This window comes from Diabrotica virgifera, chromosome 10, assembly GCF_917563875.1.
Source record: "Diabrotica virgifera virgifera chromosome 10, PGI_DIABVI_V3a".
NCBI lineage: Eukaryota > Metazoa > Arthropoda > Insecta > Coleoptera > Chrysomelidae > Diabrotica > Diabrotica virgifera.
The window spans coordinates 25,878,669-25,894,894 of NC_065452.1; the positions used below are offsets into that span (position 1 = coordinate 25,878,669).

Consider the following 16,226-nt stretch of genomic DNA (forward strand, 5'->3'; position numbering starts at 1 on the left):
TAACTTTTTTATGGTCCAATGTACGCGAATGAATCAAAAAACAAAATGTTTAGAAAACATGAGGCTATAGTTAGATTTCAATTTCAGTATTTTGTAAATGCTAAAATATTCCACAGGGTGATGCGAAGTTTAAGAAAAAAACACAGTTTCATTGGTACACCTCGTATACAATGAAAATTTACCTGTTTAGCCACAATATTATTAAAACGGTATTGTTAAAGAATAAGGCTATAACATATTAAAAAATCACTTAAATCGGACAACAGGTTTAGGAATTGCGAGACATAAAAAATTACCCATTTTAAAGGTGTCTGGTTAATTTTGCACCCGAGTGTATGTTACGGACAATAACGTAAATCCGGTCAATAACATTATAAACCGGTCAATATCGACAATGGCCCAAGATAATGTAATGTTTATTAACTGATTTTGAATGATTATAACATAAAACTCCAGGCGACGAGTTCCACCCTGGGCATCAGGTACATCGGATACCATCGCTGTCATGAAATCCGTGTTCAGTGACCTCCAAAACTCCCGACTATAAAAATTGAACTCATTTCCGTCAATATTTCCCGAGTTCTAAAGTTTTCATTTTTCCATCTCTTCGAGATTCACTTTGAAAATGCATTTTCGTATGCACAAAAATGTCTGCCGGAGATCAATTTAGTTCACAAAATTGCCTGACACTCTCTCGAATCGAATGCAAAAAGTTGCATAACGATTCATCTTACTGAACAAAATTTTTAGGTTTTGAGCTTTTTAGTGTTTCGTTGCTTCGCCTACTGGGTATGGTTCTGGGCCCATTTTTCACTCTGGTGTAAGTTTTTCACTCTGGAACAAAGTCACTTTGGGTATCCCATACTTCTTTGCTGTTGTTGAAACTGGCTGCCCACATAGAACTTCCTCAATAGCTTTCTCCATAATTTCTTCTGTACTGGAACATTTGTCCCTTTAGGAGGCATATTTTTAACTGAAGATTGTTATTTTAGTGACAATGAAAATTACAATAAAACATTACGTTTTTACAATCTTTGTATAAAATGGTAGTAGTACATACTTGACACCTACATCAACTACTAGTATTTTTGTGTTAGTATTTGACACCAAGCCTAATTTAGTTTTGAAAGTAAAACAAACTTGAAAATTAGCAAGGTATTACCTTAATATTGATATAATACAGTGATGAGCGCGCTAATAACTAGCAAAATAACGCAAAAGATGGACAACATAATGCGTTGTGAAATAAACAGATGAAAATAGTAGAGGTGGCAAATTATCGGTATTAACCTATAAAACATTACCACTTAGATAGTTTCCCACCTTTAGGCGTTAGCTAAGAGCTAGTTAACTTTAGTCATACATATAACGTTAACGTGACATTAACATTTTTTTAATTTTAAATAATTTTGACGGAGCTGTTAGAACGAATAGAATGAGTGAATTTGACAGCAAGGCTGTTCATAAATACATAAATCAAAGACACAGATTATGATTAATGAGTTAATAATTTTAGTTTAATTTTTAAAATATTTTTATTTAAAAACTAATTTAAACATTAAACAGACACAGTTTTCCTATTCCTTCAGGCAAAAAATTTTTAACTTCTACCTTGTCATATTTTGACGTTTATTTGTGTCAGTCGAAACGAAAAAAAAGCTAATGTCTAAAGGCGGGAAACTATTGTAAGTGGTAATGTTTTATAGGTTTATACTGATAATTTTCCACCTCTACTGGTTTCATATCTTTCCATTTCACAACGCATTATGTTGTCCATTTTTTGCGTTATTTTGCCGATTATTAGCGCGCTCATCACTGTATACTATAATGTAGAACATATTTATGTTATAGTTCAAGTTGATTATCCAGTTGGAGTTGACTTTTCCTAGTTAGAGTCAACTCAAACGGCTGGTTTCAGTAAAAGTTGATTATAAATATAAAATGTAGATTTTTATTCAACATTTACTAGTAAAAGTAGACTCCAACTAGTTAAAGTATACTCTTCCCAATGCCATTTAGTATAAGTTGATTCACACAAAGAACCGATTCTATTAGAAATTAAATAATGTTACTGGATATTAGGTCAGCATTTTGGCTCGCAATTTTTTCGTCCAGCATGGATTTACTTGAAATTTTCACAGAAGGTAGGGAATAGCCCAAGGATCATTTTCTATATCATGCCGCTGTACGATAAAACTTTAGAGGTGGTTGCCACCTCATCTCGGGGACGGGAATTTTTCATTACATTTTAACCATGCAAATCAATAGAATGTACCTGTTTCTAAGAAAAAATGTTCTTTACGTTTTCTTCGTAAAACTAATATTTTTCGAGTTATTCACGGTTGAAGGTAACAGTTTTTCGACGAGAAGATCGACTTCTTGAGAGGTTTTTTTTTTGAGAATAATTCAAAAAATATTTATTTAATCAAAAAACTGTAGCTTTAAAAATTGTATCTTTTAGAAACACAAAATCCTTTTTTATAATTTTTCTGCAACCAATACAAACTGAGATACGGCATGTTAAAGGTTAGCTTTTTTTCGTCAAATGCATAATTTGAAATATTCAAAGCCAAATAACGGAAAACCTTTGCATTTTTCGAGAAAGACTTACAGAATATTTTTTCAAGTATACAATTAGACATTTCAAAAAACGTTTTTAGTTGAAAAATTGAGCGACTTATGCTCAAAATAAAGTTGCTACCTACTTTTTTCTACGAAAAAATCAGTGAAAACATCTCCCTAACGACCCTCATAATTAAAATTGATTTTCGGCCTTGTGTAATTATTTTTATATACAGAGAGGGGCTAAATTATGGAATAAATTCATTTTCTCTAAAACGGACAACTTTGGAGAAAAATCCCAAAACAGGTCGATTTTTGTTTTTAAATTTCAATTTTTTGGCATATATTTCATACTAGTGACGTCATCCATATGAGCGTGATGACGTAATCGATGATTTTCTTTAAATAGGAATAGGAGTCGTGTGGCACCTCATTTGAACGGGTGTTCAATTCTCTATTCAGTAATATAAAGAATAATATCATTATTTATACAGGGTGGCCAAATAAAAAAAATTTGTATTAAATTGGAGTTTAAAGATAAAATGATTTTTTGCAATTTCATAATTTTTACCCTTTTCTTCAAAATATGTCCGAAAATATTGGAGATACGAAAAAAATGATAGAGTACTAAATGAATCTTCTTTGAAAGACAGAAAAGAAGAAACATCTGCTCATCATGTATTTGCGCATGTTTGTATATTTAGTTGATTCCTCGTCAGTGTGTTCTACAGTTCGAAGGAAATAACATGTGCTCTGACAATTTTTGTAGAATTATTCAATTGTGTTTTTTTATAGTAAATAAATTGGTTAGTTTCTTTGAAATTGGGTTTATACTGCAATCCCACTTGTTCTGGGTGCTTGAGGGATGATTGCAACAATAGCCCACCAGTTATAGAAAAAGATGAAGATGACATCGATCTCGATGAAGATGACTAAAAAACTATTTGTATTTTATATTACTTCTTTTTCTGTGTAGATCTATTAAATTACTTATAAAAATTGCAATGTTATTAAGGGTGATTTTTAACGGTTGAAATATTGTGATATTATATCCTAAAGCATAAAACAATCATTATTTAACCAATGAAAACCAAATTTTACCCATGTTAAGGTTTTTATATAATTTTTGAAAATAAGGGGTGATTTACACCCCTAAAAATAATAAACGCCCTTGAGCATGATATAGGATAGAATATAAAGTACAGGGCGAGATGATCCTAATCCCAAATTTTTTGGCAAATCGGTGCCAGCCGAAATCATTCTTTTTATATATAGCTCCAACAAGGGTGGTTTTAAGAGTTAAAATATTATGATATTATATCCTAAAATATAAAACAATCATTATTTAATAATAAAAATCAAATGTTGACCATAATTAAGTTTAAAATGTTATTTTATAATTTTTTACAATTAGGGGTACCTATTAGTGATGTAACGAATGTCATTTTTTGAACATTCGCGAATACGAATGCGAATGCGAATATCTGCTACCGACATTCGCGAATGCGGATGCGAATGCGAATATTCAGTTTTTTTAATTTGTGTCTATTTTTGTAATGTTTCCTAAATTTATAATGAAAAGTTAATTGATATTTAGTGTAAATCAATCTGAATCTTAAGCTTTATTACATAATACCAAATAATAAAAAAAGTGAAGGCTGATAATGTGATTATACAAGGTTAAGTTCTATCTATCTATTGCCCTTCATTTGTCCAAAGTTGAACGTAGGCCTCCCCCTTATTTTTCCACTCTTCTCAGTTCAGTGCTAATGCTGTCGATCTGGTCCCTGCGCATCTTTTTAGGTCATTCGACCATCTCGGCTGTGGTTTGCCCCTTTCTCTTTTGTAGTCCCAAGGTCTCCAGTGAGTTATCGCTTCATTCCATCTTCCGTTTTTTTGTCTGCTGTTGTGTCCTGCATATTTCCATTTGAGAGTAGCTGCATGTTTGAGGTTAAGTTACCTTTTCTTAATAAAAAAAGATGAGAAGTGAATAGATTTTGATTTTATTAACCTAATATTATCTTAAAATTATTTTTTTTTCTGGTTTTCATATTCGCAAAACATTCGCACAAATTTTGCGAATGCGGATGCGAATGCGAATATGCAAAAACATGCGAATATTCGCGAATGCGAATGCGAATACGAATATTCGTTACATCACTAGTACCTATCACTCTTAAAAAACCAAAAGAGTACAACGGCTCAATATAGAAAATGAACTAGAGGGTGAAATGAGCCTAATCCCAAATATTCTGTACAAATCGATGCTGGACGAAACAATTGCGAGGTTTTACCATTTTTTCAGCTTCATTTCCTGGCCTATATGTTCAAATTATAATAAGTAGTTGAAACGGTCAAAACAAAGAGACGCACAGTCATTAAAAAAGCACGTGAGATTATACTCGTATAATCAACATTTACTGAATCGATCCAGGAATAGTCCACTCCAACTAGTAAAAGTTGAATTAAATTTTTAAAATCAACTTTTACTGCTCGTTTTGGTTGGAGTTGACTCGAACTAGGAATAGTCAACTCTAACTGAAAATCAACTTGAACTGTAACATATGTTCTATACCAGAGGTTCTCAATCTGTGGTACATGTACCACTGGTGGTACATATCATTATTGGCGGTGGTACACAAAACACAGAAAAAATTAAAATAGTGGTACTTAGTAAGTATTGATATACAATTTAAAAATATAGGTGGTACCAAAAACAATAAAAATAACTGTAGGTGGTACATCACTCAAAAAGGTTGAGAACCGCTGTTCTATACTATAGTGATATAACTACAACCACAATCATTGGCAATTTAACCAATAAATAGTTTTTTTTAACTTACCCTCTTACTACTTTTATTTAGAAACCTTGTACACAATTGGCGGGAATTTTCTGTTTTAAAGTTAAAAGATTCTATAGTTACCGAGACTTTCAAACCCGTGTTGAGCTGCCCCCCCCCCCACTTGCAAAAATTAAAAAACAAATAGCCCTGATTTATGAGCTATTTATGAGCTCTCATATTCCGCAAATTAAAAATTTTGAGCTCGTTCCACTGAGCAGGAATTTAATACCCTAGTGGGGGGGGCTGAGTCAGCCCCCCCCCACTACTTAAAAATAGGAATATTGAATCGGTTTTTGCGGCAGAATTACGAGCTATTTATGAGCTCTTGAAATTATATAGTTTCGATTTTTGAGCTCATCCCCTTCACCCCCAAACAACCCTTTAATTGATTTAACTTAAGAGAAAGATGCTGAGAAAACTTAAAATATATCGTGTTGCGGATATAATTCCTATAGCTTATACACTCTAAGAATAAACTATTAAATCAAGGGCATTTCGATTATTGAGCTACAACCCCTTCGCAAGAAAACCACCCTATCTTCCCGGCTTAAGAGAAAGTTGTACTTAAAATGCGTTAAACTAATTATTTGGCGACTACATATCATTTAATAATTTATAAGCTTCCAAATTACGCGCATTTAGATCAGTAAATTGCAATTTATTTTGTATAGTGCAGTCACTGAAGGTAAAAATCAACGATTACCTTCAAGTTCGGTGAACCTTCATCGATTTTCACGAAAATTGGTCAGTGGTTAGAAGATACGTCAAGAAACAAAGGTGACATGGTACCACCTTGCGCTTTTACCCTGAGGGTGGATACCGCCCCTTCTCCGGGGTGAAAATTATTTTATAAAAAATAACTGCACAAATCAATAAAAGAACAAATTAAAAGCAAAATTTATTATATAAAGTTAATAAAATAATTCAATATTTTTTAAGTTATGAAAGATCAAAGATTTTAATTATTTGTGAAAAAAATGCATGTTTTGAAGAGGTTTTTTGTAAATCACTGAAAAACTGTAAATTTTTACAAAAAAGTTAATAGTAGTTTAATTCGTATAGCTTATATTCTAAGAATAAACTCTTAAATCACGCACCTTTCGATTATATAGCTACAACCCCTTCGCAAGAAAACGACCCCATTTTCCCGGCTTAAGAGAGAGTTGTTCTTAAAATAATTTAAATTGATTATTTGGCGACTACATATCGTTTAATAATTTATTAGCTTGCAAAATATACGCATCTCAATTATTGAATTGCCATTTTCTTTCTATAGTGCAGTCACTGAAGGTAAAAATCAACTATTACCTTCGATTTCGGTAAATCTCTATTTATTTTCACGAATTGACAATAACAACTTGGGGTTTTAGCCTGGGGTATATGTCACCCCTTCTCGGGAGTGAAAATTACTTTATTAAAAATAACCCCACAAATCGAGAGAGGGACAAATTGTAAGCAAAATTTGTTACATAATGTGATTAAAATAAATCAATACTTTTTGAGTTATTAAAGATCAAATATTTTAATTTTTGGAAAGAAAATGCATGCTTTAGAGCGATTTTTCATAAATGACTCAAAAACTGTAAGTTTTCACAAAAAAGTTTTCATCACTAAAATTGAAGCTAATAAAAAATATAATAAATTGCTTACTTGAAAAACCTTTAATGTTAATTTAAAGTAAGTTATTGGTAATTAAATGTATATTTTTTTCCGCGACTGTTCAAATCTAAGGGTTCAAGCTTAAATAACGGGAAAAAGATGCAATTTATAACACTTAGGTACTAAATACTTGTCAAAGTACTTAGAAATACCCATCAAAAATAAGATCCAGAAAAAGTTGATAGTATCAAAATCCGCTCACGAATTTTCGTGAAAATGAATGGAGATTTACCGAAATCGAAGGTCATAGTTGATTTTTACCTTCAGTGACTGCACTATAGAAAGAAAATGGCAATTCAATAATTGAGATGCGTATATTTTGCGAGCTCATAAATTATTAAACAATATATAGTCGACAAATAATTAATTTAAATTATTTTAAGTACAACCCTCTCTTAAGCCGGGAATATGGGATGGTTTTCTTGCGAAGGGGTTGTAGTTCAATAATCGAAAGGCGCGTGATTTTAGAGATTATTCTTAGAATATAAGCTATACGAATTAAACTACTATTAACTTTTTTGTAAAAACTTACAGTTTTTCAGTGATTTACAAAAAACCTCTTCAAAACATGCATTTTTTTTCACAAATAATTAAAATCTTTGATCTTTAATAACTTAAAAAGTATTGACTTATTTTATTAACTTTATATAATAAATTTTGCTTTTAATTTGTTCTTTTATTGATTTGTGCAGTTATTTTTTATAAAATAATTTTCACCCCGGAGAAGGGGCGGTATCCACCCTCAGGGTAAAGGCGCAAGGTGGTACCATGTCACCTTTGTTTCTTGACGTATCCTCTAACCACTGACCAATTTTCGTGAAAATCGATGAAGGTTCACCGAAATTGAAGGTAATCGTTGATTTTTACCTTCAGTGACTACACTATACAAAATAAATTGCAATTTACTGATCTAAATGCGCGTAATTTGGAAGCTTATAAATTATTAAATGATATGTAGTCGCCAAATAATTAGTTTAACGCATTTTAAGTACAACTTTCTCTTAAGCCGGGAAGATAGGGTGGTTTTCTTGCGAAGGGGTTGTAGCTCAATAATCGAAATGCCCTTGATTTAATAGTTTATTCTTAGAGTATATAAGCTATAGGAATTATATCCGCAATACGATATATTTTAAGTTTTCTCAGCATCTTTCTCTTAAGTTAAATCAATTAAAGGGTTGTTTGGGGGTGAAGGGGATGAGCTCAAAAATCGAAACTATATAATTTCAAGAGCTCATAAGTAGCTCGTAATTCTGCCGCAAAAACCGATTCAATATTCCTATTTTTAAGTAGTGGGGGGGGCTGACTCAGCCCCCCCCCCCACTAGGGTATTAAATTCCTGCTCAGTGGAACGAGCTCAAAATTTTTAGTTTGCGGAATATGAGAGCTCATAAATAGCTCATAAATCAGGACAATTTGTTTTTTAATTTTTGCAAGTGGGGGGGGGGCAGCTCAACACGGGTGACTTTCAAGGCATCCACACATTCATTGGTATAGCTGTCTATAGCGATAATTTTATCAGTAAGTTAATTTTTTTTAAATAAATTAAAATTTTGTAGGTATGACTATGAAACATTACTACAAAATTCCACATTTTGCTTAGTTCCTCGAGGTAGAAGGTTGGGTTCTTTCCGATTTTTGGAAGCTCTTCAAGCAGGATGCATTCCTGTTCTACTCTCAAACAGTTGGGCATTGCCTTTCTCTCAAGTTGTGGACTGGAATAAAGCTGTAGTTTGGGCAGATGAAAGACTTCTATTGCAGGTATTTATAAGTTTAAACCTAAAGTTTTTTCCGGCAGTGTGTTGAAATTAATTCATTAAATAATTCAATTAATGACGAAAATAAACAATATTGAAACTACTCAAAGTAAAACTTTTAAAACAATTTAATATTCGAACACTGCATCAGAAAAATAGGCTACATAATATGTTACAGATGAACGAAGAATGGACCCTAATAGAAATGTATCAATACTTAAAAGAAAGAATAAATAAAGCGGCAAACAAAGTGCTGGGTGTTGAACAACATAAGAATAAATATTTGGAGAACGCTTGTTTCACATTATAAGAATTTTGTCGTGCGAATTTTAGAACGGACGACGACATTCCAATGGTGGCGCATGTAATCATATGGAGCCTTTCTCACTAGACGGTGTTGAAACGTTCGGTGAAGTTGTTGTGTTTATGTCGTCCCTCGCTTACAACAACAGACGACAGCCGTGCCGTCTTTACGCACCCAGAAGCATAGGGAACTTAATGCATCCTTTCATATGATACTGTCGTTCAGTCGCATGAAGGTAGTTTCTTTGGTTGTTTGGTACATTATTTTCATTTACACTTTGTGGCTGTTTAAAGTAGGTGCATATATTTTATATTATGATGTCTAAGATTGATAGTGAAATAATTGAAGCGAGACCTGTTCATTGGGACAAAACAATAGAAATATATAAAGATAGAAACTTGACGAGAAATGCTTGGAATGGTGTATGCCGTGCACTTAATAGTGCACGAATTAATTTGAATTTATTAATTTGACGAATTAGGTGATAAAGAAAAAACACATTTTATAAGTACAGCAAAATTAATTGTATGTTACTGATAACAACAGTAATTAAAACTGCTAAGTATATTATACATAATAAACTTTATTTTACATAGTTGCAATTAACGTTGAGTATAGAGGGTGTGAATATGTGTGAATATAAAAATATAAGTATAAATCATATCTTTTTGTGTTAATAGGATGGATCCAATGAATTCGGTTCCTCTTATTTCTCTTTCTTCGACGATTAAGTAAACACAAGGCTATAATTTGATTTCGCTCCATATAAAATATACCTTTTATTCTACGAAATTATATTTAGTTTTATAGGGTAAACATCTCGTTTAAAACTGGAGTAGGGCGGCGGTCACGTCTTGTGTGAAATTATCTAAAAACAACATTTAAAACGAGGGGAACAACATTTAAAAATGAATGGATGACAGAGGGTCTATTAAATTCTGTACATGAAAAACTGTTCTGAAGCTGTTTCCTAGTGGAATTTTTATAATAAACTAGTCTAAATGGGAAATAAGCCACAATTTAACTAAAAAAAATAATTTTATTGACGTTTCGACGCCCAAATCGGATGTCGACACGTTAATAAAATCATTTTTTTACTTCAATTGTGGCTTATTTCCCATTTAGAATAGTTTATTACATAGATTGTATGAGCTAATCCAAGATCCCACAAATAACTTAGTAGAACAACGATTATATAAACAAATTAAGGCTTTTAATTAAAAACATACGAAATAATAACTGACAAAATAGAAATTACAAATGAATTAAATACGCATTACAGTACATTAGGACAAAAGTATGGACAAAAAATACCCATTTGTAATGATACATCGTAATGATACATACCCGACATCGTATCATGTACCTACCTCAGCCACAAAGTGTAAATAAAAATAATATACCAAACAGCACAGCAGAATATCTTCGTGCGACTCAATTCTTATTGTGTGAAAAGGACAAGTGCGACAAAACTACGGCACGACAAATCCCTCGCACATTCAAAAATCGTATAATGTGAAACAAGCGTCAGTAATGAACTAGATGAGATGATTAAAAGGAAAAAAGATAAGTTTTATAAATGGCTAAGCGACAGAACCACAGGAACACGAGAAGATTATGTTACCCTCAGACAACAATTCAAGTAAAGAATAAGGCTCGAGAAGAACGAGACAGCATGATAGGGTATAACAGATCAACGGAAGCATGGAGAAAAATAATAAAACATTAGAAGTAATAAACGAAATAAAAATATCTTACGGGATAATTACATCAAAGGAGTGGGTAAATCATTACACAAAATTATTGCAGAAAAATAGACGGGAGTATATCTCACAATACCTTGTGACAATAATGACGGAGGAAGCCGAAATTACAGAGGAAGCTATAACTAACTAAAATACTAAAGAAGTATGTCCTTTCTCGTTGAAAACAACATTTTATCACAAAATCAGTACGGCTTTTTAAATAATAAATGTACCACTTATGCCATGTTCTCTGTACTACATGAGGTTTACCAAGTACTGAACAATAATCTTTACACTGTCACTGTTTTTTGTGACTATGCCAAAGCTTTTGAATGCTTAAAGGTATTTCTGTGAATTGGTTCCAATCTTACTTGGATAATAGGAAACAACTGGTTAGAGCAAATGATACAGACTTTAGTCTCAAAAACATTGTATGTGGGGTAAACCCCTTCAAAAACAGAAACAATTGGTTAGAACAAATGATACACACTCTAGTCTCAAAAACATTGTATGTGGAGTACCACAAGGTTCATTATTGGGTCTTCTACTTTTCCTTATTTTTATTAATGACATCACTAATTTAAAAATCGATGGAAACATTTTTTTTTTGATAATGATACCAGTATCACTTGGAGCAACTCAAACATTGCAACTCTTCATGCAACTATAACTTCTGATCTCTTCTTCTTCTTCTTAAAGTGCCTATCCGTTCCGGATGTTGGCGATCATCATGGCTATCTTGACTTTGTTTACCTCAGCGCGGAACAGTTCAGTGGTAGTCGTGTTATACCACTTTCGTAAATTTTGAAGCCAGGAAATGCGTCTTCTTCCCGGTCCTCTTTTACCATTTACCTTCCCTTGGAGAATCAGTTGCAGAAGGCCGTAACGTTCTTGATTTCTCATTACATGTCCTAGATATTCTATTTTTTTTGTTTTAATGGTTATGAGAATTTCACACTTTTTCCCCATTCTACGCAGGGCTTACCCAGGATATAAGTAAGATGCGTCTATAACACCACATTTCGAAAACTTCGAGCCGATTCATAGATGCAACAATTAGTGTCCACCTTCCATTCCGTAGAGCAGATCTGTGAATATGTAGCATTTCAACAGACGGTATTTTGTTTGTAATGATATGTCTCGACTGTTGAAAATGGGTCTCATTCTAACGTATGCTGCTTTCTTGCTCTCATTCTAACTTCTGATCTACGTACAATAAAAACCTGGTCCTAATAAACCTAATTTACTCTCTTTTAACGTAAATAAAATAGTAGCATTATCCTATAAAGGAGCTTTTCAACCCTTGCCTCATAATAATAGCCAGATCAGTACTGTTGATTCTGAAAAATTTCTTGGTAATTTTTTAGAGAGCAACCTTAAATGGTTCCTCCATATCGATTTGTTAAGTAAGAAACTAGCCTCAGCTTGTTATGCAATAAGATCTGTTTCGAAGGAAATCAGCTTAGCGTCTTCCAAAATAAAATCTTTCTGTGTTTGAGTCTCCATATCTTTCTGTGTTTGAGTCTCATCATCGATATGGTCTTCCTTTTTAGGGCAATCCGATGTTATTTTTAAATTACAAAAAAGAGCAATAAGGTATCTGTTTGGCCTAAGAAGAACAACACATTGCAGAAGCTACTTCAAAGATCACGGGATTTTAACACTTCCTTCTTTATATATTTAAGAAACTGTTTGCTTAATTCGTAAACATCTACATGTCTTTCCAGTAAGACCTAATCATGACTACTGCACTAGAAATTCTACTTTGATGATTATTTACCGATCCCTCCACTGAGTTAGTAAAGAAATATATATTATATTCTGCAAAAACTATACAACCATCTACCTTTACAACTTAAATCTACAATATCTTTCCCCAATTTCCGTAAAATGACAAAAGCTTATCTATCTGAAAGACCATATTATTTAATAGAAAAGTTTCTTAATGAATAACTAATAAATTACAGTGCCCTTTTGTACAAGTAGTATTTTTATCTATATTTCGGAATCATATGCAGCAGCTTAAACTTATTAATTAGTTTCTAAGGTTGATTATGCAATTTGCAATCTATTTATATTTTGCAATAGATTGTTTTTGTTTTATTTCATTATTTTTTATTATACAGTATTGACGACTTATATAATTTAAAATTGTATTTGTTATTGTTTTTTTTCTGACTCTTTGTAAGCTTTGTCTATAAAATTGTACAATAATTTTCAATGACAATAAAGCATATTTATATTCTCTTCTATTCTATCTAACTATCTTTCTTTTGCTGTTATTATGTCTAAGTATATTTTATTTTTACTATATTTTACTTTTTAGGTACCTCATATAATCCGTTCCCTATCTCCAAGAAAAATCTTGCAGCTCCGCCAACAGACACAGGTTCTCTATGATAGATATTTTTCTTCCATAGAAAAAATAGTGTATACTACCTTAGAAATAATTCGTGAAAGACTTCCCAAACAGCCAATTAGAGATGGTATGTCATGGAATAACTTTCCAGGAGCCTTAGTGATGCTGTCGACATTTTCTGATTTTTCTGATGATTTTCCGTTTCACATCGAAAAAGATGAGAGAATGGGTTTTACGGCAGTGATATACTGTCAATTAGGAGTGCCATTAGCTTCAAATTCTCCTCTGTACAGGTTAGTAACAAACGTGGGACGGAGCAAGTATATAGCGAAAATATTAATAGTTTGGTCAAGCGAAAAGCGTCCAGCTAATAGAAATAGATGGCCTGGGTTACCTCTACATGTTCCTTTGCATATAGTCCAGCCAAATGTGAATTCCAATGTAGGAAATGAAGTCAAATCCAGTATATCTCAGAGATTTTTCACTCATAAGGAAGTTGAAACTGAAGCAATATTATCTTTAGATGAAGACACAGTTCTTACTACAGAAGAAATTGATTTTGCGTTCATTGTATGGAAACAATTTCCTGATCGGATTGTAGGGTATCCAGGAAGATCCCACTATTGGGACGATTCTAAATCAACTTGGGGCTATACTTCTAAATGGACCAACGATTATTCCATCGTACTAACAGGAGCTGCCTTTTACCATAGATACTACAATTATCTATACACAGAATGGCTAAGCCCGTTGTTACACAAAACTGTAGAGCAAAGTCAGAATTGCGAAGATATACTGATGAACTTTTTAGTTAGTCATGTTACACGAAGACCTCCAATAAAAGTTACCCAAAGGAAACAATACAAAGAACAACCTAGTGCAGGTAGTTGGTCACCTTGGAACGACCCGGATCATTTCATCCAGAGGCAGACTTGTTTAAATACCTTTGCTGCTGTTTTTGGTTACATGCCACTACTCAGGTCAAACTTAAGGTTAGATCCAGTTCTTTTTAAAGACCCTGTTTCTAATAAAAGGAAAAAATATCGTAGGATTGAACTTGTGGGGAGTTAGTATTGGGATATACTTCTAAATAGGCTTGTAAGGATAATGTAAACTATATCTGAAATTTTGTATAGCTAATTTTATCAAAGGAACATAATCATTTTATTAGGGGTAAACAATTGTGGAAATATTTTGCAGATATTGTTTCATTCGTAAAAGTATATTGAATAACATTTATTGATCAACATAGTATAGTTTTCTAAATGTTCAACGACAATTTCTGTGTAAATGCACTTTTGTCTAGTGAAGTATGTTGATATATTTATGACTATTTGTAAATAGGTTGTAAAATATATTTTATAATTTATTGATTTCTATAGGCAGACTTACAGGGAGTGAGCAAATTATTGGATTCACACGCTAAAACGGAACTTTTTGTTTAACAAGCTTTATAACTATGCTATTATAGTAGGTTGTTACAACTCATAAAACAGCAACACATAAACTTTTATTATGTTATCACACTTTATAGCTTATAAATATTTGACTACTTATACTTAACGTTTGATAGTGTCATCATCTACATGTATTACTTCTTTTTATTAATTTCTGAACATCACTCTTTTGAAAATTCTAGTAGCCGCTCAACAAACTGTAACTTCATTTCTTCGATATATGCAGTATGTCAATCTTGCTTGCTGATGATAAACCATATTATTAACCCTTAATAAGACATGATATACGTAACTGAAAAAATACCCCAAAGTTGGTTAAAGTCGCCCTTCGTAACTATACCAAAAAAAGTAACTGCCAAAACATGCGAAGACTACAGAACAATTCGCCTAATGAGCCACTTACTTAAAACGTTTTGAAAGTGATACAAAGCAGAATATATAAAAAAGAATGTGTGTGTACTTTGTACGCACGTAAGATTATTCTATTATATGATTTCAACGAAATAAATATACTTTAAACAGTTTATTTTAATTTTATTTAAATATTAAACTAATTTTAATGCTTACCACTTTTCAAAAATAAAAAAAAAAGAATAGGAATGGTCCGGATTTGAACCCAAGACCTCTCGATCTGTAGCCGAATGCTCTACCAATAACTCCACGAGCTCTCTGTTTATATAGTTTCTCGGACATAATGACAATTCACGGTAACAAACAGACGAAGTGAAGTATAATAAATATTAATGTTTTAATAATACTTATCTTACTCCCGAGGAAGTTAGTATGTGTCCAAAGACACAAAAATTATAATAAATATATTTACTAAAAAACTAATATAGATGCGCGCATAATAATGAAAATTCACTCCCAATCGCGCCTAAAGAAGTATAACTTCAAAAATGCGAAGAACGGGTATCATGGACACAGTTTGGATTCCGCGATGCCTTAGGCACCCGAGAGGCTCCATTCGCTGTCCAAGTGCTTATGCAGAGCTGCAGGGATGTTAACTGTGACGCGTATATTTGTTTTATCGACTACAAAAAGGCATTTGATAGAGTAAAACATAATAAACTCAAACTAGAGTCTGACTTACTAGAGGAACCATCTTGAAATAGGCGGGTTTAGATGATAGATACTTAAGAATCATATATAATTTATATTACAACCAAACTGTCAATATTAAAGTGGATGACCAATTGACAGAGGTAGTCTCCATAGATAGAGGAGTGAGGCAAGGATGCATTCTGTCCCAGGTATTGTTTAATATATACTCTGAATATATCTTCGAGCAGGCGCTGGGGGAACTACAGGAAGGCGTATTAGTCAACGGAGTGCGTCTAAACAACATTAGATATGCCGACGACGTACTAGTTTTTGCAGATAGTCTAGATAGCCCGGGCAGTATCGTCGCCCCCGCTAGCGAAATTATTCTGATACGATTTTTTTGCACAAACAATTTTTTTTAAACAAATTCACAAAAATAATTTTTTTCATTTCGAACAGTATTTTTTCAGATAATTTGGGTCATTCTGAGCAAAAAAGG

At 32.6% G+C, this 16,226-nt stretch overlaps 1 protein-coding gene across 1 annotated transcript in view; it reads left to right on the forward strand.

The window, feature by feature from the left end:
- Positions 1-15,207, forward strand: part of LOC114336209 (exostosin-1) — a 49,881-nt gene extending 34,674 nt beyond the window's left edge. Inside the window, exons 2-3 of the mRNA XM_028286537.2 lie at positions 8,621-8,822; positions 13,194-15,207. Coding sequence (XP_028142338.2) covers positions 8,621-8,822; positions 13,194-14,297 — 1,306 coding nt within the window. The 3' untranslated portion in view covers positions 14,298-15,207. The remainder of the gene's footprint in view (positions 1-8,620; positions 8,823-13,193) is intronic.
- The last annotated feature ends 1,019 nt before the right edge of the window (positions 15,208-16,226 follow it).